This window comes from Pleurodeles waltl, chromosome 8 (genome assembly GCF_031143425.1).
Source record: "Pleurodeles waltl isolate 20211129_DDA chromosome 8, aPleWal1.hap1.20221129, whole genome shotgun sequence".
NCBI classification, from domain to species: Eukaryota; Metazoa; Chordata; class Amphibia; order Caudata; family Salamandridae; genus Pleurodeles; species Pleurodeles waltl.
The window spans coordinates 1,210,791,117-1,210,814,435 of NC_090447.1; the positions used below are offsets into that span (position 1 = coordinate 1,210,791,117).

At 43.3% G+C, this 23,319-nt stretch overlaps 1 protein-coding gene across 5 annotated transcripts in view; it reads left to right on the plus strand.

Annotated features, from left to right (window-relative positions):
- TRPC4 (transient receptor potential cation channel subfamily C member 4) overlaps positions 1-23,319 on the plus strand; it is a 1,361,777-nt gene that overhangs the window by 1,094,859 nt on the left and 243,599 nt on the right. For all 5 annotated transcript variants that reach the window (XM_069205494.1, XM_069205493.1, XM_069205497.1 and 2 more), the window contains one exon: positions 4,124-4,460. In XM_069205494.1, the coding sequence (XP_069061595.1) occupies positions 4,124-4,460 (337 nt within the window). The remainder of the gene's footprint in view (positions 1-4,123; positions 4,461-23,319) is intronic.

The following is a 23,319-nucleotide window of genomic DNA, read 5'->3' on the forward strand; positions in this document are numbered from 1 at the left end:
ACGAGCGTACCGGGGCTGGGGTTCTGGGTGGTTGGCTGGGTTTAAGGGGGCTAAGAAGGGAGGGCTGAGGTTGTGTAAAGAAGGGGAGCCCATTTGAACAGGAACACCGTTAAATAAAGGAATAACCACACCCTCCGTACCCAGACCAGTGAACAAACGTGTAAGGGGGTCACAGAAAGGGCACAACGAACGAAAGTCACAAGGGAAAAGTAAAACCCACATTCCTCCACCTCCACAGAACCACCCCCCCCTCCTTCCACTCCTTACTAACCCCAATTAACTGTGTATAAATAATTTTCCCCACTTACCTGTTCCTTTCTCCTTCTTTGTTTTTGGGAAATCCTGGGCCATGAGAACCGGGTGAACAAGACCTCTCCCTCCGAACCGGACCAGGCCGTCCCAGGGACACCAAGGAACCCTGAAAAGAAAAGGGATTTTATATTAGTTTTGGACTTGGAATATAACAGTTTGGCGAAAAAGTTATTGCTATAATCCCAAACGAGCAAGAAAATAAACATACTACACCCTTAAGTGCCGCGTCTGTCACCTTCTTCCAATATCCCCTCGACTCGGGAAAAAGACCCCGCCACAGGGTATTTCTTATTTTTATGGATCTTTGGTAGTAAATAAATGCAGGGAATTTTGGGAAATTCAACCTTCAAGTAGAGATACTCGTTATGGTCAATGAGGCCATTGGTACGCCATGTATCCAGCATCTCCCAATAAATGACTTGATATTCAATAGTGGGATTAGCACCTAATTTCTCATAACGCTCCCTGTTGGATAGTTGGCAATGGGCCTCTTTAATGTAACTCTCTACATCCATGATTACAATATTGCCTCCTTTATCAGAGGGCTTGATGACAATCGTACTGTTGGATTTCAAATCATTCAAATCTTTCCAATCCATAACTGAAAAATTGGTTCTCTTAGATCTTTTCAATTTGTTAGAATTCCAATCATTGCGAAAATAATCAATATCATCAACTACCAATTCATAAAAGGTGTCAATTAAATTGCCACTAGGTAGCTGTGGATTGAATATACTGGGAGGTTTTAATGCACTAGAAATGGTGTGATCTACTGTGAATCCCATGGTTTTCAAGATTTCATTATCAGTACATCTGTTGTCAACCATAGTATCTTCTGTACTGGTCAAATCACTAATCTCTACTAAATCAGGAACATCATCAATATGGAACCCAGAGAAATGAACCGCATTCATATTTGACACTGACAAATTTGCCTGTGCTTTGTTGGAAAAATGCTTCATTAGACGAAATTTGCGTGTGAATTTATATAATTCTATTCTTGTATCAACATAATCCCAATGCACATCCGGGCAGAAACTCAACCCTAAGTTGAGAATACGTTCTTGATTCTAAGTCAAATCAACCTTAGGAATATTCACAATAATATTGAAATTGTCAAATTGAGAATCCCCCTCTAATCTTGATGTTTGTAATTTCTTTCTCTTCCCCCTCCGCGTCTTGTGCCTCCTCGATCTCGTCCTCTGTTCCTGTTTGATTGTGGCGTGAATAATTGCAATAATCACATTTCCCCATGAAAATCCAATTTGTTAGAAGAGACTTCATCAGCCGATGAACTCAAATCGGAACTCTCATTTACAGAATTTGATTGCACATTTAAACTTTCTGTTGTTTGAATCTTGTCTTGTGCTCTGAGAGTGTTGTATTTTCGAGCAAAGGTATAGATTCTTCCTAATTCATAATCTTTTTTGTCTCTATTGAATTTTAAAGATTTACAAATTTTAATTTCATCTTCTTTTTTTTTTTTTTTTTTGTAATACGTTCTTCCATTTTCACCAATAGTTGTTGTATTTCTTGTGAATTACCCATTCTTTCCAGTTCTTTCATTAGCTGCTCAATCTTCTGGGTCTGTTCCTCCATACGTCGTTTGGATTGAATAATCAGGGTGTCCATCAATTTAACAGAGCAATCCGATGTATGCGATCTCCATTGCTCAAGTAGATCGGGATCAATATCACCACGGGTGGGCAAAATTAAGATCCTTAGACCTCGTGGTACTCGACCATTCTCTATATATTTGGTCAACGAGGTCATCTCCCACCATTTTTTCAACTCTAAAATACGCGCCTTTTCCAATTCAAAAATGATATTGGATGCAGTACGAGTTTGAGGATTTAAGACAGTTGATGTCCCTGGAGCATTGTCAAATAGGGTAACAGCTGCTTGTTCTCATAATGCTCTTCGATTGGCCATATTGAGCTAGATTGTTCAAGAAGTAGTAATTTGGGACCACGCTAGAAAAAAGAAAAACCATAGAAAGGAGTCCTTAATATACAGATATATGCAAGTGCTCAACTTCGTATGGGAGCAACAGTCTAAAAATGCAAAAACTCCAAAAGGAAAAAGGAAAAAGAGAAGCAAGAAAACGGAAGAAAAAACAGACAATATTCCAAAGATGTATACTTCAAAAAGTATAATAAAGTCCTTTTCAGACCGACCGGACTATAAACCATGGGACAGCGTGTGAAAATATAATTTAACGAGCCGACGTAGTTTGTCAATCATTATCTGCAAAAAAGTCACACAAACTAAAAGCATAGCGGGCTGGATTTCCAACGGATATTTCAAATATTTGACTGCAGTAGTCCATCTGAGCCGTACGCCAGTGAATTCACAATCTGTTCCATTCAACCACCCCAGTGGGAAATCCTCCTTACCTCGGAGAAGTCCTCCGACTCCCTTCAGCAGCTCCGATAATCCCACAGGAGGGAAAACACTGTATCACAATAGCGCAGTACAGCGTGAGAATCCTCTTCAAAGTAGGTCCGGTTACAAAGTATCACGCGCACTCCAAACAGTGTGCTAGCCAAGCCGCGAACCGGACTAACGCGGAACAATAATTTTTGAAGAACAGTGCAACATATTTTGGCACCAAAAGGCTGCACAATATCCAAGAGATGGTGGAAAGTAGATAATGAGCACAATTCAAAAATAATTCATTAAAAAAATCGTCAGCTCCATTTATTAGAAAAATTCTTGCAGGCAAACCAAAATAGACTTCCAAAAAATCACTGCAAAAATACATATAATAATAATCAAATTGGTGCCCAAAAAGAACAACAAGCACACGCTGTCCCGGCCAAATGTCGACGCGTTTCGGCAAAAGCCTTCAACTGGACATTGGCAGACATTTTTGCACCTACCTATTTAAATCTTCTAGTCCTTCTTTAATTTCAGCAACATAGCTGAGAGGTTGTAAAACAAGGCAACCATGTTATAACGTGATTGTCTTCAATCCAAGATGCCAGATAACATCCATATACTTGGGCAAAGATCATAAATATCACACTGTTGTGTATCTCCCATGGCCCTGTATGTCATCCCATTATAAAAACAATCACCTTTAAGCATCTATTCTTCCAATGCATGGGAAAGATATAAATATAAAAATACATATTATAAATAACTTTCAGCACCACTTTTAAGGATAATTTATGTATAAATAAGTATGAAAATATAATGTAAATATCAACCAATTCATCAATGAAATAAATATATATGTTCTTCAAATAGAATAAATAATTCCAACATATATATAAAAATGATGATATACATCAATAAATATTAATATCCTCATGGTGCCAAACATTAAATGTCCCAATTAATCTCAACAATGATCTCAAATTCATGTATCAGCTATATAATCATTATAATCAATTAATTCCCAAAAAGAACTGCAACCTTATTCAATGTTGATCTAATGCCAATAAAGAGAATCATGTTATAATATAGGTCATTTAGATCCAACAAAAGGTCCCTATATATAGAATAAAAGGACCAATTCAATATAAAGACATATATATATATATATATATATATATATATATATATATATATATATATATATATATATATATATTTAGTAGTTTCCAGCTCATATAAGATGACTAGGTGTTAAACATTTTTTTATGCTCATGTAATTTCGGAGAAATGTTTAAAGTCATGAAGGAATGACATAAATGTGATAGGACAGATCAGAATTTTTAACAGATAGTAGAGTAAACTTTAAATGATACCTTTTTTCTGCTAAATTATGTTTTACAATCTTTTTTTTTGTTTCTTCCCTTTTCAGTTTGTTGCTCAGCCAAATTGTCAGCAACTGCTTGCATCTCGCTGGTACGATGAGTTCCCTGGCTGGAGGAGGCGTCATTGGGTGGTCAAGATGCTGACATGTGTCGTCATAGGACTTCTTTTCCCTGTTTTCTCTATATCCTATCTCATAGCTCCGAAAAGCACCTTTGGACTCTTCATCAGAAAACCATTCATCAAATTTATTTGCCATACTGCGTCATACTTGACGTTTCTTTTTCTACTGCTTCTTGCTTCTCAACACATCGACAGGGCGGACTTGCATATGCAGGGGCCACCACCAACTATTGTCGAGTGGATGATATTACCATGGGTCTTGGGTAAATATAATACTCAGCACATATGATGAAATGTTTAAAAACGCATATTTTAATAAATCTTTCATGCAATTATGGATTTTATTATTAATCAGATGTTAATTTTAAACAGTCAGGCACTGTGTAAGAAGGTGATAATTGGAAACCATTAGAATGATGACTTCTTGCTATGAATATATTTTAGTATATCCGTATCATTTCGTATGTGCTGGTAACTGAATATATTTAGCAGATCACAAAATGACTGTGTGTGTCAATTCAAGTTGCATGCACTTTATTTCAGAAAAGGTGAATTTGTACATGGGTTAATCAACTACCAGGAGCAAGTAGACAGCTTTTCAGGACAGGGTGCCTTGTAAGGTTTGTCAGCACAGAAAAAAGGAAAGGTTTCCAGATATTTTCAAACTTTTCCTCAACCCAATTCTATCATAAAATTTATACAAGATTGACTTCTGTTTAAGGCTAGAGTATTTCGCTGTTTGCGACGTACAAAACCCACATCGCGAAGCCCAATTCCCGTTTTGCAAGTCGGTAACCTGGTTACCGACTCGCAAAATTGGCATGCGAGTCGCAATTAGGAAGGGGTGTTTCCCTTCCTAATTGCGAGTCGCAGCGCGATGCTGCATTGCTTTGTGACCGCAAACGTGGTCGCAAAGCAATCGCAGTTACCACCAGTGTCACACTGGTGGCAACCCATTTGCAAAAGGGAAGGGGCCCCCATGGGACCCCTTCCCCTTTGTGAATGACATGGAAAACATTTTTGACCACTGCCTGCTCTGAAAAAATGAAACAAAAACGTTTCATTTTTTTCATTTTGTAATGCATCTCGTTTTCCTTCAAGGAAAACGGACTGCATTACAAGAAAAAAAAAGTGCCTATTTTAAAAGCAGTCCCAGACATGGTGGTCTGCTGTCTTCTGCAGGCCACCATCCCTGTGAGTGCTGCAAGTCACAAGGGGGTCACAAATTGCGACCCACCTCATTAATACTAATGAGGTGGGCCTTTGCGACCCCCTTGCAAGTCAAAGATTGTGTCAGGGACACCATCCTGCATCCTGAATTGCGACTCGCAAATTGTGAGTCTCTCTGACTCGCAATTTGCGAGTCGCAATTCAGGAATTTCCTACATCTGGCCCCTGGTGACAGGTTTTATTAATTACACTTTACCAGTCTTCAAAGTAACAGTGTGAAAAGTTTCAAACATTTCCATCAACGATGGCAATCTTTGTCCACTTTGCAAAGGTTTCTGTTTGTTCCAGTGCAGTCCAATATATTATGTAAATTAAGCTGGAAGAAAAAACTGCAAAAGAGTATTGTCAAAAAAACATTAGAGAGTTTGAACCTAAAGGTTTTTGGAAAAAAAAATCCTTTAGCAATTTTTTTCTAATTGATATATATCTCCTGATTTTTGACATTTTACATCTTGACAAACTGAAGTTTAAGAAAAGTTCTAAATGATGTGAAGAAAAGCATTCCAAACATCTCATGTCTCTACTGGAAAGCAGAAATTGCATTACATGCCAGGTTTCCTAATCTCTCATTTATGGGGTATCTCAAACATGTTGAAGCAGATCACGTAAATGTAAAAAATGCAGTAACTGTTTCCTGGCACTGTTTATTTTGCTTGTGTTCCTGTAAGTGGCGAAAACTGGTTTTGCTAATGTGGATTCTACATCTACATTTGTGTTCCTAAGATTAACGGACACCACAGAATGTAAAACAATGAGAATACACTTGAAGTACATATTTTGCTTGCATAACATTGTATTGTTTAAAATAGCTTTTTAAAAAACAAGAAGACTGGCCCATAAGCATCCTTTTTCAAAAAAGTGCACAAACTCATCAAGAGAAAATGTGCTCCATTCATTATTGAAAATATGAAAGGGAGTTAGTTTACTACTTCCTGTCTTTTTGACATTCAGAATTGTTAAACAAATATTTTATCCTTTTTTGTCATGTGAAACAACAACAATAATGCAAACCTAATTATATAGGTGTTTGCTGTGAGAAATTGTGTTGTTGGTTTAAGGGGGTGCAACCCTACTCAAGCAACAGCCACATTCCGTGTGGGGGAGAGAACCACAAAAGTCACTAAATTAACCTGTGTTTAACCCTGTGGTAGCTTGCTGCAAATGTAGTAAGGCTTAACTTAGAGCCAATGAGTAAAGTATTTATGCAGCACACAGACAGTAGTAAAGTGGAAACATAACACAAGAGAAGTCCGACAGCGATTTAGGAAAGTAGAGTAACTTTTGATAAATTATGTGAGACCAAAATGAGAAAAATTCAATTAAAAGAACCAGGGCTATGCAATTTCAAACATTTAGTTAAAAATAGTACCTAAAACCACAAAACACCAACAAGAAGAACAGGAGAAAGCGACAAGTTCAGTCTGATGGTGATGGAGTCGGTTACAGGGACCAGGTTAGGCCTGCTGAGAATTATAGCCTATATCCTTGATGTGAGTCTTTGCTCTGTACATGATTCTGAGTCCTGCGTCAAGGTGTGTCACACTGAGTCAGTTTCGATGAGACTCTGCACGAGCTACAATTTGAGGTCTGCATTGAATTATGTCACTCTGCATTGCTTCCAATGATGAGCTGTGAGGACTGCGATGCGAGGTCTGCATGGAGATGCATCATGCTGCATCACCTTCAAATAGTAGCTTTGAGGGCAGTATTGGGTTGCTTGGTTTCGGATGGAGTCCACAAGTAGGCTGGCAGAGCACCTTCAGGGCCTCATTGTGTGTTTGTTGGAGGGGAATTACTCCATCACAAATGTGACCGATATCCCGTCCGCTGTATTACAAGTTCCATAGGATATAATGTAATACAGCGTACAGGATATCTGGCACATTTGTGATGGAGTAATCCTCTCATTCTAACTCGTAATGAGGCCCTTAACCCCTCTCTCAAGGGTCCAGGACTGTGGAGGCACAGCTTGGTGGTTAGGACTCACAGCAGGCAGAGTCCAAGTACAGGTTGAAGATGGTTGAAGCCTTTTCTTTCCCTGAGGCCCTGATCAAGCCAACTAGCTGCTGGAGTCAACCTGACGGTCCTGGGTTTGAGGTGCAGGTCCAGTCCTTCTTTCTCAGGCAGCAGAGAAGCTGGGCACTCCTTTTTGCAGCAGAGCAGTTCTCCAGAGGAGTCTAGAAGTGATCTGAAGAGTGGGTCTGCGAGTCTCCTTTTTATAGCTAGTGCCTTCTTTGAAATAGGAGAAGCTTCTGGAGTTTCCACCTATAGAGGTGTCTGAAATTTCCAGCCTCCCAGCCCATCCCAAACTGTCTGTGGGCACAATAGGCTAGTGCCTACGTCCTTTGTGTGTAAGCTGAGTCAGTGCCTTTGAAGTGCTAGTGTGGTAGATGACCGCTCCACTCCTCTTATCAAATCAGAGATGGCCTATCTTGCCAAGACCCAGACATTCCTTTGTGATACCATCTAGCAGGTACACACAAAGGCCAACTACACCTAGTCAAGTGTCACAAAAATGGGCTTTGGGCACCAAATAAGACAAGAAAATGCCACATTTCTGAAAGTGGCATTTTTAGAATTGTGGCTTAAAAAATCGAATTTACCTTTAAAGAGGGTTTTAAATTGAAATTCCTCAGACACCAAGCATGGCTGTCCAATCTGCTTCTAACCAAAAGTTATCACTTATTAAATGTATGAAGATAACCAAATGTTATCGTCTTGCAGAAGTGAGAAATAAATGTAGGAGTTTTTAACTACCACAACATGTAAAACTCTAAGGGTACATAGCCATCATTTTAAATACACTGCACCATGCCCTGTGGACTGTTTAGGGCCTGCCCTAGAAGTGGTATTTGCATTAAAAAGGAAGATCTAGCCTTGGCAAAAGGTTTATGTTGCCAGGTCAAAATGGCAGTTAAAAAGTGCACACACAGGCTGCAATGTAGACCTTAACTTTTTAAAGGCTACTTAGGTGGGTGGCACAATTAGCGCTGCAGGCTCACTAGTAGCATTTAATTTACAGGCCAGAGCAAATGAAGCACCACTTAACTAGAGACTTTCAAGTCAAATAAATGTGCAATGTTGATGTAAGCTAATTTCACCATCATTAAAGGAGAGAGCACAAGCACTTTAGCACTAGTTAGCAGTGGTAAAGTGTGCAGAATCCCAAGGTCAGCAAAAATAAGTTCAGCAAACCTGGAGGAGTAAGGTAAAAGGTTTGGGGTAAGACCACCCTATGGCTGACAGGTCTAACATGTGCCCTTTTCAAAAATCTTTTTGGATAATATGGACGGAAGGAAACTACCTGCTTTCCTATTACGCAAGTACCAAAATGGTACAAAATTGGTCTTGGCAAAATTCCTAATAAATATTCAACAGAAAGAGCCTGAATTTATTAACAACTGAATTCTTACTTATCAAAATGCTCAATTATATCATCATTCATACCATTTAGAATGTTAGCACTTTTAAGTAAACTGGCAAATTGTGTTAAATTATTTGAATGTGTTGTATCTGTCTTCAGGCTTGTGGAAGGTATGTGTTGAATGTGTCTCCAGGCTTGTCTTCATTGGTTTCTCCACCATCTCAATAGTGAGAAGCCCATTGGTTCTCTACAGTTGCTCTTGGACCCCCCCCCATTGGTTGTTTGTGTGGTATTTCATGGACAGTTTTGTGGAACCAAGTAGTGTGGTTTGCTACTTCATTTTTACACAAAGGCGCATAATTGCACCAGTGGAAGTTCCTTAGCAGTCAGGATTTAATGGTCTCATATTATATCAATAAGAGCAATTTACCACTTGTGTCCAGGGCTATAGCCTTAAAACTGATCACCCAGAAAACCCCTTTAACACTTCTCCCTCAGTGTAACATAATCTGGCAGCCTAAGGATAGAGGCTCAGCACTCACTATTCATCAAGGGAAAAGTATTCAACCACGGTCCAACTAGTATTATGATTTCTATAAAAGAATGTGATTTGATATTATCTCACACAATAAAGCAAAAGAATCACTGTGGCCGAGTGAGGTTAATCAAACAGTATTGGAAGCTGTACCTTCTGTACGTTATGGGACACTCTTTTCTGGTGCAGTACATTGACTCTTGGCCCTGTGCAGGGAAAGAATGCTACTGTGCCTGGAAGGAAACATTGCCTTCTGGTCTGCATACTCTGAGTTTCAAAGAAATCTTTTAATTAGGCCCAGTTGCATACACATGCTTCGTACCTTTCTTTGTCCCAGTGCTGAAGTTTGTGAATTCCTTGCATGTGCACTGTCTGTTTGCAATGTGATCAGGGGAGGCCATCCTGCTCGGGTGTTCTACTCAGCAAAGCTCATCAGTGCTTTACTTGGATCCTTAGTTTGCACTTCACATTGCGTGCTGCCCATAACCAAAGGTAGGTCATGACAGCACCAACACAAGTTCGGCTGAGGTGCATGAATGACAGCAGCACTTGTGGTGGGATCTTACTGCTTGGGTCTTCCTCTGCCCAATCTCAAATCCCCCCCAGACACACAGGTGGCCATTTGAGTCAGAGCAGTAACAAATCTCCAGATGTCACTGGGATTCTCTCACAGATTTTCTGAAACACCAACCATGTACCAGTTGCTTCAGTGTTTCAGTCCTTCTAAGCACTAAGTCAGATTCTCTTTGTGATGAATTCTGGGACCCCCCCTCTGTCAGTGGTGCCACTGCACATTTAATCATCAATCAAAACCACTTGATGCAGGTCACACTATATTGTGCTAATGTTGCCTTGCCTCTGCTGCTTCCAGCTTCCTATTCTTATGCTCAGCATCTTCACGGCAGGACACCTTCAATAGCCCTCTTGAGGCATCAATTGGCTCTCTCTCCCTTGATGTAGTATGCATCAAAACTCCTAGCAAATTCAGCAGGTCTTCCCTCGTTTACTGGTCTCAAACCGAGCAAGTTTAGCAAGCCTTCCACAGGTCACTGCTCCCAAACCAGGAAAGGGGAGTTGGCGGTAAGTACTCCAACCACAGAGCTTAGAGATACCGCCTGGTCACCAGTGGTGTGGGGCCTCAGGGCAGGAAATCTTGATACAATGTCCTGAGGTTTATGCTCATCTTCATACCAAAGTTGCAGGCTGCCCATGTGTATTCCGGCAATTCACTTCTATGACTGGTATTGGGCATTTCTTCACTTATGTCAATCCTATGCAGACTGGCCCAGCCACGGTCTTTGTGACAAGCATGGGCAGGAAGGTATGTGTGAGCTAGTAATCTCTTCAGATGACCCATACCAAAAGCACAAAGGCAAAAATGGTTACCCCAAGTAGCTACCTGTTAATCTTTGGGATAGTATTGCCTAGCAAAAAAGGACCTAAAAGGGAGAAGGTTACTCCCTAGCTTTAGAAGAACACCTGTCTCCCTTTTTACATTCATCAGCACTCCATTGTCTGACCTATTAAAAGAGATCCCTGGAATACAATGAAGGAAAACCATGAAATATATTTGTGCTATATGGGACCTCACTTCAACTCTCTTTTTTAGCCACCATCCAAGGTGTATCTGATACAAAAGTGAATTCATAGTGCTGTATCCATATGAACTGTCTCCACATACTTTGTTCCCACATAGGCAGCACATGCAACCTGTGTGCGTCTGTAATATACACACATGCAACATTAGTTCCTCTAATTGATGAGGGAAAGATCCAGTTAGAAGACTGGCAGAACAATTTCAAAATGGGAGAGGCTACTCACCTCAAAGGAGGCAACGGGGAAAGAAGGTGTGCCATGTACTATAATGGTTTAGCTGCTACAACTGTCAGTCGTCTGCACCCTGAGGAGATGACAGTAGTCTCTCTCCTAATAATGGGACATGTACTTGATGTGCCCTCCAGACCACTAAGCTTATTTCACATCACAAAAAGATCTCTGCACATGTGTATGATTGTCGTGTGTTCCGAGGTGGGGATAAAAATGATACAGCTTGCCATGAGATCCTAGAGAGAGGGCTGCACAATTTTGACAGCAATGAAGATACTTAGTCCTTTATGGTGTTCAAAGAACCATATTGAAAATACAGCTTTTTCTACCTCTGCACTGATCTAGGAGAGTATGCAATATTTACACTTCTGTATCTACAAATTCAAACATTATTTTTGTACTACACATCTGAGATCTCTGAAAGCCATATTGAAAAATATTTAGGATTTAGCAGCATACAATGAAAAAGAAGATCTCAGTGATGGAATCTAAGAAGGATGGACTTGTCAAGTTGATGTTATTCACATTTTCTCACCTTAACAGAACTGGTGTTAAGCCTATTACCACATGTCCAACATGGCATTACTCCTGCTAAATGCATCAATACAACAAATAGCACACAAAGGCAATACCATCACTCCTTTGTAGAAAAGATAACATCAGAAAAACATCAACAGAATCAAATGCATCACAGAAATGCAACCAGTCCCACTGCACAGCCACATCCAACTAGTAATAGTCCAAGTTAAAACATCTCTGATTTGAAATTCTCACAACTATCTTCACTGCTTTCAAAGAAACCACCTACAAAGATATTCTCCCAGTGATCAGAACAAATGGTTCATCACTACAAATTTCAATTATTTTATTAGAAATTGGGTTTCATGAAATAACATAGTGCACATTTTAAACACAAATTTAACTGGGTATAATCTTAGCATGATGGACATTTGAATCCAATTAAAGAGTCACTAAGCAGAATGATATTCTTGAGGAGTGTGATGCTTGGGATTTTTGCATCCACTTATTAACATACTATTTTGTGCAAGATATTGAGGCTCAAATGTGAATTTACCTTGAAAAAAAAAAAGACAAGAGGCATTTGGCAAAACAGGAGCTGTTGGATTAATTAAACACTATGGCTGGAAGAACAGTTACAGAAACGGGGTCTGTGGACTGTCTCAAAGTATGATCGATCTGAGTGGTGTTTTATACATTTCTCTGGGCACCATAAAACTATTTCAGCATTCCCTTTTAGGTAAAGAATGTTGGCCGTTGTCTTAGAGTTATAAATAAGGTCACTGATAATAAATGCATGCTGGCCTCGACCTTGCTTGGACACAATGAGGGCCAGTGGGTAATGTGTCCAGCTGTCCAGCCTGAGGGGCACATGATCAATGTGTGTTACTGTGCGTGCTGTGTTCTGATTGGCTGAGTGTTCCTAACTTCCTGTGGCATCTGACTTTATGGTGTTTTGGGAATGCACCCCCCTCTGGCAATGTGTGCTTTATAGGGGCCAATTTCCTTAGACTATTGTGGTGTCCCTGCACCTATCTATGGAATTGATCCGAGTTTCCTGTTAGTCCATTTGGCTCCCTGCTACATGCCACCCCCATGTGGCCTGTCAATCAGTAACCTCAGCCCTAGGTCTCAGAGCCTGCCTGATCACATATTTCTGAGTCAGCGCTGATGGAGAGTTCATGGTGGATGAATTCAATAATAATGATGCAATTTCATTTTCAATTATGATTGTATCATTGTGCACATCAACAACTTTTTCAATATTAACACTACATCAGTTTTATGAAACTCATTGATTGATTTTAATAAAAAAATGCTTCGAGGTATTTGCAGGTGATTTATGTGTAAAACAATTTCTACAACTTGCAAGCAAGGAGTTGATACCTTGCAAACATGTTATTCCTAATTTTTACTTAATTTTAAGTACATAAGGGTATTAGAGTTTTCATAATACTGAAATTGGTTTGGAGAACAGACTCAAACATAAATCATAATATAGTTTTAGTCAATACCCTTTAAATAAGATAACTGTGAGATTTATTTTATTTTAGAAAGGCATTAAAACCCTTATCTATTTAGAATCATGACATATATTGTTTTAAGTTGTTCACTTCATTTCAGTAATTTTAATGGGATTGGTTGCAAATATTTATAAAAGATAATCATGCAACTTTCCAACTCCTATTTCAAGATAATTAAACATTAAAATTTAACAAAAAATAGTTAAAACTTGTTGATTTACTAATTGAGATAATTAGTTAAGGGGGCTAAGGACGAACTTCAAATAATCACGATCCTTTTCAGGGTTAAGCACTAAAAATCACTAAAAAAAGCCTGTGCTTAAACCTCTGGTTGTTTGGCACAAAGTAGCCAGGTTTAAGTTAAAGGCAATGTGTAACTATATTCACGCAGTTAAACAGTAATAAAGTGCAACACAACACAAGAAAAACCAAAACAAATTTAGAAAAAGTGACAATATTTTATTAAATAATATCACACTAAAAGAACAAAAATCCAAAAAGTAGCACTGGATATATGAATGTTCACATTTTTAATTATAAATAGCACCAAAAAGCACAAAGAGCAAATGGCGGTCATAGGTTTTAGGTTGACCTCAATGGTGCAGGGGTCAGCTACAAGGACCGGGTTCGTGCAGTAGAAAGTTTATCTTCAGAATTAGAAAATATCAATGGAAAAAAGGTTAAAGTTGATAAGTCCATGGCAGGGCAAGTTGCAAGTTGAATTTGAAGGGGACTTCAATGACATCGGATTGCTGAAGAGAAGAGTCCTGGTGTGGTTGTTGATGAAGCTGGAAAAGCTCTGAGCAGGCGAAGTCCGATGTCTCCGCCCACAAAGGCCTCAATGTAGAATGGTTCTCGATGAAGCCATCGATGTTCTGACTTAAAAACTTTCATCTTTTCTGGAAATCAGATCTTCTTCAGTGAGGCAAACCAGCAAGCTGAGGCTGACCGGAAATTTAATTGCTGTGGCTTCAACAGTGATCCCAGACTCCATGGGTTCTCCAGGCAGAAAGTTGGCAAAACATTTATTAGCCCACTTCTTGAAGTTTGGAGACGGGGAGAGTACACTCTAACACCAGGCAAGTGTCCAGGACCTGTGGTGCACCACTTGGGGATTGGGACTCATTCTAATAGAGGGCAGAAGCATGGTCCAGGGAAGGTCCGGTTGGTACTGGTCATCTGGCCAGTTGCAGGATAAGGGCTTCTGCAATCTTCTTGTGTCCTTGTAGCTCAAACATGAGGTAAGCCAACTGACTCTGAGAGTCACATCTGGCATCCTGGGTTCAAGGCAAGCAGGTCTAGTCTTCCTTCAGGTCTCAGACAGCAAGGCAGTCATTCTTCTGATTTTCACAGGTTGGTCTCAGACAGCAGGGCAGTCCTTCTCATCTTCTCAGGCCCAGAAGTGTTGTGAGGGTAGTATACTTAATTTATGCTCAGTGGCAGCCAGTGGATGAGGTATAAGCTCCTGGTCACGCCTAAGCAAATGGGGTCAAAGTTTCCAGGAGTGTCACCACTCACTTCTGAAGCACTTCCTTTGTGTTTTTTGTAAACTATCCCACAGTGCCCTTCTCTACTTCAATAGGACATGGGAGAACCTTTCTTGCGATGGTCAGCGTTCCCTGTGCCCACCCGGAGGTGAGGGTATGATAATGAGCAATCCCTCCCTTGTGGCAATCACAAACCAGTTCTGGGGCAGCTCCTCCCTCCCACTGGATTTGGAATCAAACCCACTAGCAAGGCAAAGGGACTCTGGCCTTTGTGAAAGCAACATCTGCCAATGACAGGGTAAGGGTCCTTTCAAGCTCGGGAAGATGTTGGGCACATTTCCCTAGTGATGGGAAAGCCCACCAGACTGGCGGACTGGTGGTCATGAGATCAGGAAAGACAAGGGTTGCACTGACAAAGACGAGGTGAAACAGAGATGCACTACTGCGCCTAAAAATAATGATTTTCCTGAGTCCTCCTTGCAAATGGTATGGCAGTCTCTACAGGGTGACGACTCTCTACTATCTCCAATACCAGCTGAATAGCAGCAAGGACAGCAGCTATACACCTTGAATAAATTCAATTTTCTTTAAAAAAAAATGATGGACTCTTTCTTCTCTTACTTTAGGGATGCAAGCGGCCGACAATCTCCCATACAGCTGCACTCCTCTTATTCAATTGCCCTTCAATCAAGCAGTTACCAAGGCTACCCATGACTGCAGAGATTATTAGAATATTAGAAAAAGGCACCTTTTCAATGGGAGAAATGGGCAATAAAAGCATGGAAGGAAGAGCTAAGTGGCTGACCTAGGCAACAGACAAATCCCAAATGGCTGGCACAGCAATGTAAACATCAGGTTCCGATATTACGCAGGCACACATGGCAAACTCTGTGGAAACAACCTCATTCAGGAACCCTGTCACAGTGAGCTCTAAGGTTACTCCAATTCTAGTCAAACAACTTGAAGAAAGGAAGCTTCACTTAGTCACTGCGAATCTGCACCATGCTCTAATACAACCAGCTCCAGTCCCAGAGCTCTTGGCTTCTCCACCAGACAGTGTAACAAGGTGGATAACATTGGTCATCCCCTTGCCGCACCTGCCTGGATCCCACAACAGTCTCCGAACACAAATTCAGCTTCTAGCCAGCAAAGGAGCAGCTTTCCTCTCCTAGAGTGATCATCAATTCTATCATTGGAAGCTACTCCTCTATTGCAGGAAAAAAGCCCGGCTGCAATCGACCCAATGGTCTTTCAGGCTTCACCTCTCGACATTATAGACCAGCATAGAATTAACTTAGATGACGCCCAAAGCTTGTCGACATGAGAAAAGCAAGAGCATATGAACATTTGGGGCATTCTATTATGCTTGTTTGAATCAGTAGTCAGTTCACTAACTTACCAGTCAAATACGCTTTATCTGGAGGTAGACCTTCTTAACACCATGGCAGTCTACATCACAGCAATCAACTCAAAAATAGGAGCACTAAACTCGCTGATACATGTGCAGTCTGAAGCAAGCCAACCTGCATTAGCCTGCACATGTGGCCTGGTGATTGAGAAACGTGTATGCCTACCTGCCACCCTAGCCATATTGCTAACAGAAATAAAGCTTCATCTAAACCCAGGTCTCTGTGCAACATAGGAAACAGCTGTTCAAACTCCTACGAACAGTTCCTCCAACAGTAAGTGTAAGACTTTTCATCCTTGGCGTGGTCTCCCTTAACTTTTTGCCTCTGTTCCCCAGGTTGTTGAAGTGTGCTGGACTCTGATTTTACTGTTTTTGTACTCTTGGCGCTTTACCACTGCTAACCAGTGTTAATGTGCAAGTGCTCCTTTACAAAATGTGTATGTAATTGGCTTATCCATGATTGGCATATTTGATTTACTAGTAAGTCCCTAGTAAAGTGCAGTGGAGGTACCAGGGCCTGTAAATCAAATGCTATCAGTGGGCCTGCAGTATTGGTTGTGCCACCCAACTAAGTAGCTCTGTAATCATGTCTCAGACCTTCCATTGCAGTGTCTGTGTGTGCAGTTTTAACTGTAAATTCAACTTGGCAAGTGTACCCACTTGCCAGGCCTAACCCTTCCCTTTCCTTACATGTCAGACACCACTAAGGTAGGCCCTAAGTAGCCCCAAGGGCAGGGCACAGTGTATGGTTAAAGGTAGGACATATATTAATATGTTTTATATGCCCTGACAGTGAAATATTGCTAAATTCGTTTTTCACTGTTGCAAGGCCTGTCCCTCTCATAGGTTAACATGGGGACTACCTTTAAATCTGATTAAAGTGTAGATTCCCTTTGGGAGCAGATGGACATGTGGAGTTTGGGGTCTCTGAGCTTACAATTTAAAAATACATCTTTTAGTAAAGTTGATTTTAAGATTGTGTATTTGAAAATGCCACTTTTAAAAAGTGAGCATTTTCTTGCTTATACCGTTTCGGTGACTCTGCCTGTTTGTGGATTCCCTGTCTGGGTCAGTTTGACAGTTGGGCTGGTTGCACCTCACACTAGACAGTGACACAAAGGGAGCTGGGGTGTAGTCTGCATTTCCTGATGAGCCATCTGTGCTGGAGGGAGGGGAGGAGTGGTCACTTACACCTGAAAGGGCTGTGCCTGTCCTCACACAATGCATTCTCCGACCCCTTGGTGAATTTCTGGGGCCTGGCCTGGGCAAGGCAGGATTTCACATTCACAAGAGACTTTACTTTGAAGTAGGCCTACTTCAAAGGAGAAATTGGGTATAAGAAGGACACCCAAAACCACAGACTTTAGAACACTTCTGGAAACAAGAGGAACCTCTGCCTGGAGAAGAGCTGAGGAGAAGTGCGGCCCTGCCTGTGACTGTGCTTTGTGGAGCTATCCTGCAGTTGCTGCTTCTGCCAGAGTAAGAGGGCAAAGACTGGACTTTGTGTGCCTTCCATCTTGTGAAGAAATCTCCAAGGGCTTGATTTAGAGTTTGCCTCCTGTTGTTTGAAGTCTCAGGGACAGCAAAGACTTCTCTCTGCCAGCACCTGGAGTCTCTGGAGAGACTCCTGCTCTGACAAGTGGTGCCCTATCCAGTCCCTGGGCCCATGAAAGGAAAGATGTTGAAAATCCAAAGAAATCGACTTCGGACGACTTCGGACGCCGCTGCTGAATCCAGTGACGGCGCCTGCAACCGACTCCGTGATCTTCGCTGGAACGCGACGACCTTCGCAGGCCCAATGCCGCTGCAGCCCCGCTGAAGTCTGCGACTCCATGGAAGTTGCCGTACCACGTCGTGACCGACGCCGCTCAAAGTGCGCGGATTCAACATTTCGCACAGACGCCGCGATCCCCGACTTCGCGCATCAACTTGTTTTCACTCTTCACCAGAGGTACTGTACTTGGGGGTCTACGCGACTCCGTGTGTGGCACCGCTGGTGTCGGCTTGTTGGGAACGACTCCGTTACGAGGCTGTGTTAACACCTCATCGAAGCATTTTGTGTTTCTAAGATCTATTTTTGAGGTTAATCTTTAAAAATTCATAACTTGACTTGTGTATGTCGGATTTTTGGCGTTTTGGTCTTGTTTTGTTTAGATAAATATTTCCCATTGTTCTAAACTGGTGTTGTGTCATTTTATAGTGTTTGCATTAAGTTACTGTGTGTGTTGGTACAAATACTTTACACCTAGCACTCTGAAGTTAAGCCCACTGCTCTGCTAAGCTACCTAGTGGGTAAGCAGGGGTTTGCTGAGGGTGATTATCTTTTACCCTGACTAGAGTGAGGGTCCTTGCTTGAACAGGCGGTAACCTGACTGTCAACCAAAGACCCCATTTCTAACGTTGGTGATCAGCGGTTGGGATTTGGACTTGTATTTGTACTTGACATGCAGTGATTAAGTGTACACTACTGTTTGAGTTCAGACCACTACGTGACCACATACTACTTGTTTGGTGATCTTTTGATTTTTTCTCTTTGGGACTGTTTTTGTTCTGCTTCTATTTCTTTTCACTGATTCCTTGATTGGCTTTCTTTGGTACTTCATTTGGGAACTTGTTTTTCTGCCTTTGGAACTTTGCACTTGTTTTTTTTAATCTTCATCATGTCCCAAGCTGGAGATGCATCAGTTGGAGCTGACTTTGACCTTGAGAAATTGGATAGTTATACCAAGGCTCAGTTGAAGCAGTTCTGTAAAAGTTTTGACTGTCCCATTAAGAGCTCATCCAGGAAGGAGGAGCTGCAAAAGGCGCTGAGGGCCTGGGTGACAGCCAAGAGCACTGTAGGGTACACAGAGGATAAGGGAGATGAGGAGGAGGAGGAAGAGTGTTCAGTACACAATGGTATTGTGGGTGGGCCTGTTATGTCCAGGGAGAAGGTCTCCAGGCCAGGTAGCAGTATCTCGTCCAAGGGTCTGACACCTGAGGATATGCAGGACAGGCAGAAAGGGAGTACCAATTGGAGCAGAGAAGGCTGGGCCTTGAGGAGAGGAAGTTAGCGATGGCTCATGAGCTTAGCTTGAGAGAGATGGATCATAGAAGCCAGTCCAGTAGAGATGGTGGCAGCAACCCTACAGTGCAGCCTGAGAGGAGGGTGCACATTCCTAAAGACCTTGTGAAAGATTACAAGAGGGAGGATGACATATACTTGTGGTTCAAGGGTATGAGTCTGCTCTCCACATGAATCTGGTCCCTGAATCTCACTGGGGGGCGGGTCTGTGGAATCACTTTGAGGTAGAAGGGAGGGATACACTGACAGCCTTAGGGGATGCTCAGAATCTCACCTACTCTAGCATGAAGGATGCCTTGCTTACAAGGTATGGTCTTATCCCTGAGCAGTACAAGGATAGGTTTAGGTCCTACAGGAAGAAGGAATCCCAAACATGGTTGGAATATGTTGATTCTTATTGCAGGTCACTGGATGGTTGGGTGAAGGGGAGTAAGGTATGTAAGTATGAGGGGCTTTACAATCTGATTGCTTGGGAGCACTTGTACAGTTTATGTTTTCCAGAGCTGCGCCAGCACCTGATTGACAGCAAGCTGACTGACCCCAGGAAGAGCACCAGGGTCAAGAAGAGGTATGGGGGAGACCACCCCAAGTGTGGGCAGGGTCCCTCTCAGGTGAAAGGAGGTGGTAAGGGTAAACAGGGGGAGTTCTCTAAAGGGCCACACACTGATTCCAAGGGTAAGGATTCCCAACCCCCCAGTGAAAAGAAGCCATGGTTCTCCAAAGGGAAGCCAGTGTCAGGTGGTCCCACACATAAGTGCTATGCATGTGGGTCATGTGAGGGGGGACCTCAAATGCCCCAAAAGTACACCAGCACCCACTGGTGGTCTGTCCCAGGGTTTGGCCAGTGTAGCGCTTTGGGATGAGTTGGTTTCAGGTGGGTGGGAACCAGCTGAGATGACCCTAGTCTCACTAGGGGACAGTGAGATGGTTCAGAGAACCCTAGTGCCTGAAAACACTAAGAAGTACAGGCAGTGGGTGACCATTAATGGACAGAGGGTGGAGGCTCTGAGAGACACAGGAGCCAGTGTGACTACCGTGAGGAGTCAGCTGGTGTCTGAAGAGCAGATAGATCTCCCGGTACTTCACCAAGTAGTTGCAGTGACCAACTCAGAGCGCCTGTGCAGCGTGGCACAGGTTCCCTTTAAATGGGGGGGTCTCAGGTTCCTTGAAGGTAGCTGTGAGTCCAACCATGCCTGTTGGTTGTTTGCTAGGCAATGACCTGGAGGATTCCCCTTGGAAGGAGGTGGAACACAGGTCTCACTTGGAGATGTTGGGCCTGCCTGGGCGGGTATGTGTATCCACCCGTTCAATGACAGCCCGTCAGGGTAATCAAGAGCCCCTGGAGCCTGAAACAGTAGCCCAGGGGACTGCCAAGAAGAGGAAGGGCAGGGGGCATGGGAAACCGGCCCCAGAAGTTCCCACGGTCCGGTAGGAGGTGGAGCCTGAGGGTGACGCCCCGGAGCCTACAGGGGACCAGGTGGCTGAACTGGGGGAGTTCCTTGAGCTGTTGCAGTGGCAGCAGGAAGGGGGGCCACCAGGGAAACATTCTGTGCAGCACAGAAGACATGCCCTACTTTGAAGGGTTTGCGGCAGCAGGCTGCGGACCAGGCGCCTGGCAAGGAGCCAGGATCACATCTGATTTATTGGGAGGATGACCTCCTGCATAGCGAGCCTAAGGTTCCTGAGCCTGGGTCAGCCCGTGGTGGTACCCCAGTGCTTCAGGGCCTTCCTACTGGGGTTGTCTCATAATGTGCCTTTAGATGGACATTTGGGGCAGGACAAGACCTTTGAGAGGCTTGGTACCCACTTTTTCTGGCCCCTAATGCGCAGGCACTCAGATGCACATTGCAGGTCTTGTCAGACTTGTCAGGCAAGTGGCAAGAGTGGGAGGAAATGTAAAGCTCCCCTCCAGCCTTTGCCTGTTGTCAGTACTCCTTTTGAGAGGGTAGGCATTGACATTGTGTGGCCTCTGGATCCCAAGACAGCCATGGGCAACAGGTGTATCCTGGTCTTGGTGGAACACGCCACCTGGTACCCAGAAGCCATTCCTTTGAGATCCATCACTTCCCCTGTGGTGGGTCGTGCATTGAATGGGGTTTTTACCCGCATGGGGTTCCCAAGGAAGTGGTATATGATAGGGGCACAAACTTCATATCCACGTATATGAAGTCTCTGTGGAAGTAGTGTGGGGTAACCTACAAGTTCACCACCCCTTACCATCCCCAAAGTAATGGTCTGTTTGAGAGGTTCAACCGCACCTTAAAAGGCATGATCCTGGGCCTGTCAGAGCCCTTGAGGTGGAAGTGGGACGTCCTCTTGCCATGCCTTCTGTTTGCCTACAGGGAGGTGCCTCAAAAGGGACTTGGGTTTAGTCCCTTTGAGCTGATTTATGGCCACCCTGTGAGGGTACCTTTGAGTCTGGTTATAGAAGCTTTGGAGAAAGCCCCTAGTAACCCCCCCAGGATGTATTCAGTTACATGCTGGCTTTGAGAAACCAGACTGCCCTCTTCAGGAGTCTCGCTCAGGAGAACCTGGAAACAAGTCAGGGGGATATGAAACTGTGGTATGACCAGAATGCCACTCTGGTCGAGTTTCAACCTGGTCAGAAAGTGAGGGTGATGGCGCCAGTGGAGCCTAGGGCGCTCCAGGATAAGTAGACTGGGCCATTTAAGGTGGTGGAGCGCAAGAGTGAAGTCACCTACCTGGTGGACTTTCGGTCTCTAAGGAACCCTTTAAGGGTCCTGAATGTCAACGGCCTCAAACCTCACTTTGAGCGGACTGAACTGTCCATGCTCCTTGCGACAGATGATGGGGTAGAAGAGGAGAGTGAGCCTCCTCCTGGTCTCCGGTCGGCAGGAGAAAAAGATGGGTCAGTGGAGTGAGTGATCCTCTCTCCCTCCCTGACTGAGGAGCAGCAAGGTGACTGTCACCACATGTTGGGACAGTTTTCCTCACTATTTTCCCTGATCCCAGGAGTCACACACTTGTGCACACATGATGTGGACACTGGGGACAGTACACCCATTAAACAGAAGGTTTACAGGGTGACTGACAGGGTCAGGACATGTATTAAGGATGAGGTATCCAAAATGCTTACCCTAGGGGTTATTGAGTACTCCAGCAGTCCTCGGGCCAGCCCAGTGGTATTGGTCCCAAAGGCTGCTGCACCTGGTGCCACTCCAGAACTCCGGTTCTGTGCGGACTACCGGGGACTTAATGCAGTCAACAAGACTGACGTGCACCCCATCCCCCGAGCTGATGAGCTCATTGACCAGTTAGGCGCTGCCAAGTACCTCAGTACGTTTGATTTAACATCTGGGTACTCGCAGATTGCCTTAACTGAGGCGGCCAAGGAGAGGTCAGCATTCTCTACACCAGGTGGCCACTTTCAATTCAAAGTGATGCCATTTGGGATGAAGAATACCCCTGCCACCTTTCAGAGGTTGGTCAACCAGGTGTTGGCTGGGCTGGATGAGTTCAGTGCCGCCTACCTGGATGACACTGCTGTGTTTAGTTCCACACAGGAGGAACACCTGCAACACCTCTGGAGAGTGTTAGAGGTCCTGCAGGAGGCAGGCCTCACTATTAAGGCAAGCAAGTGCCAAATAGGGCAGGGTTCTGTGGTGTACTTAGGACACCAGGTGGGGAGTGGCCAAGTGGCACCCCTACAGCCTAAGATTGACACAATTCTGGCCTGGGAGCCTCCCAAGACCCAGACTGAAGTGAGAGCCTTTTTAGGTCTCACAGGATACTACAGGAGGTATGTTAAGGGATATGGTACCATTGTTACCCTCTTAACTGAGTTGAATTCTAAGAAGCAACCCAGGAAAGTGATCTGAACAGAGGCTTGCCAGAACACTTTTGATGCCCTGAAGGCTGCCTTGTACAGAGCACCTGTGCTGAAGGCACCTGACTACTCCAAGGAGTTTGTTGTCCAAACAGACGCCTCAGAGCATGGTATTGGAGCAGTACTCTCACAGCTTAATGAAGAGGGCCTACATCAACCCGTAGCCTTCATTAGCTGGAGGTTACTACCCAGGGAACATAGGTGGAGTGCCATAGAACGTGAAGCGTTTGCTGTGGTCTGGGCACTGAAGAAGCGAAGACCCTACTTGTTTGGGGCCCACTTCCAAGTTCAGACCGACCACAGGCCCCTCAGATGGTT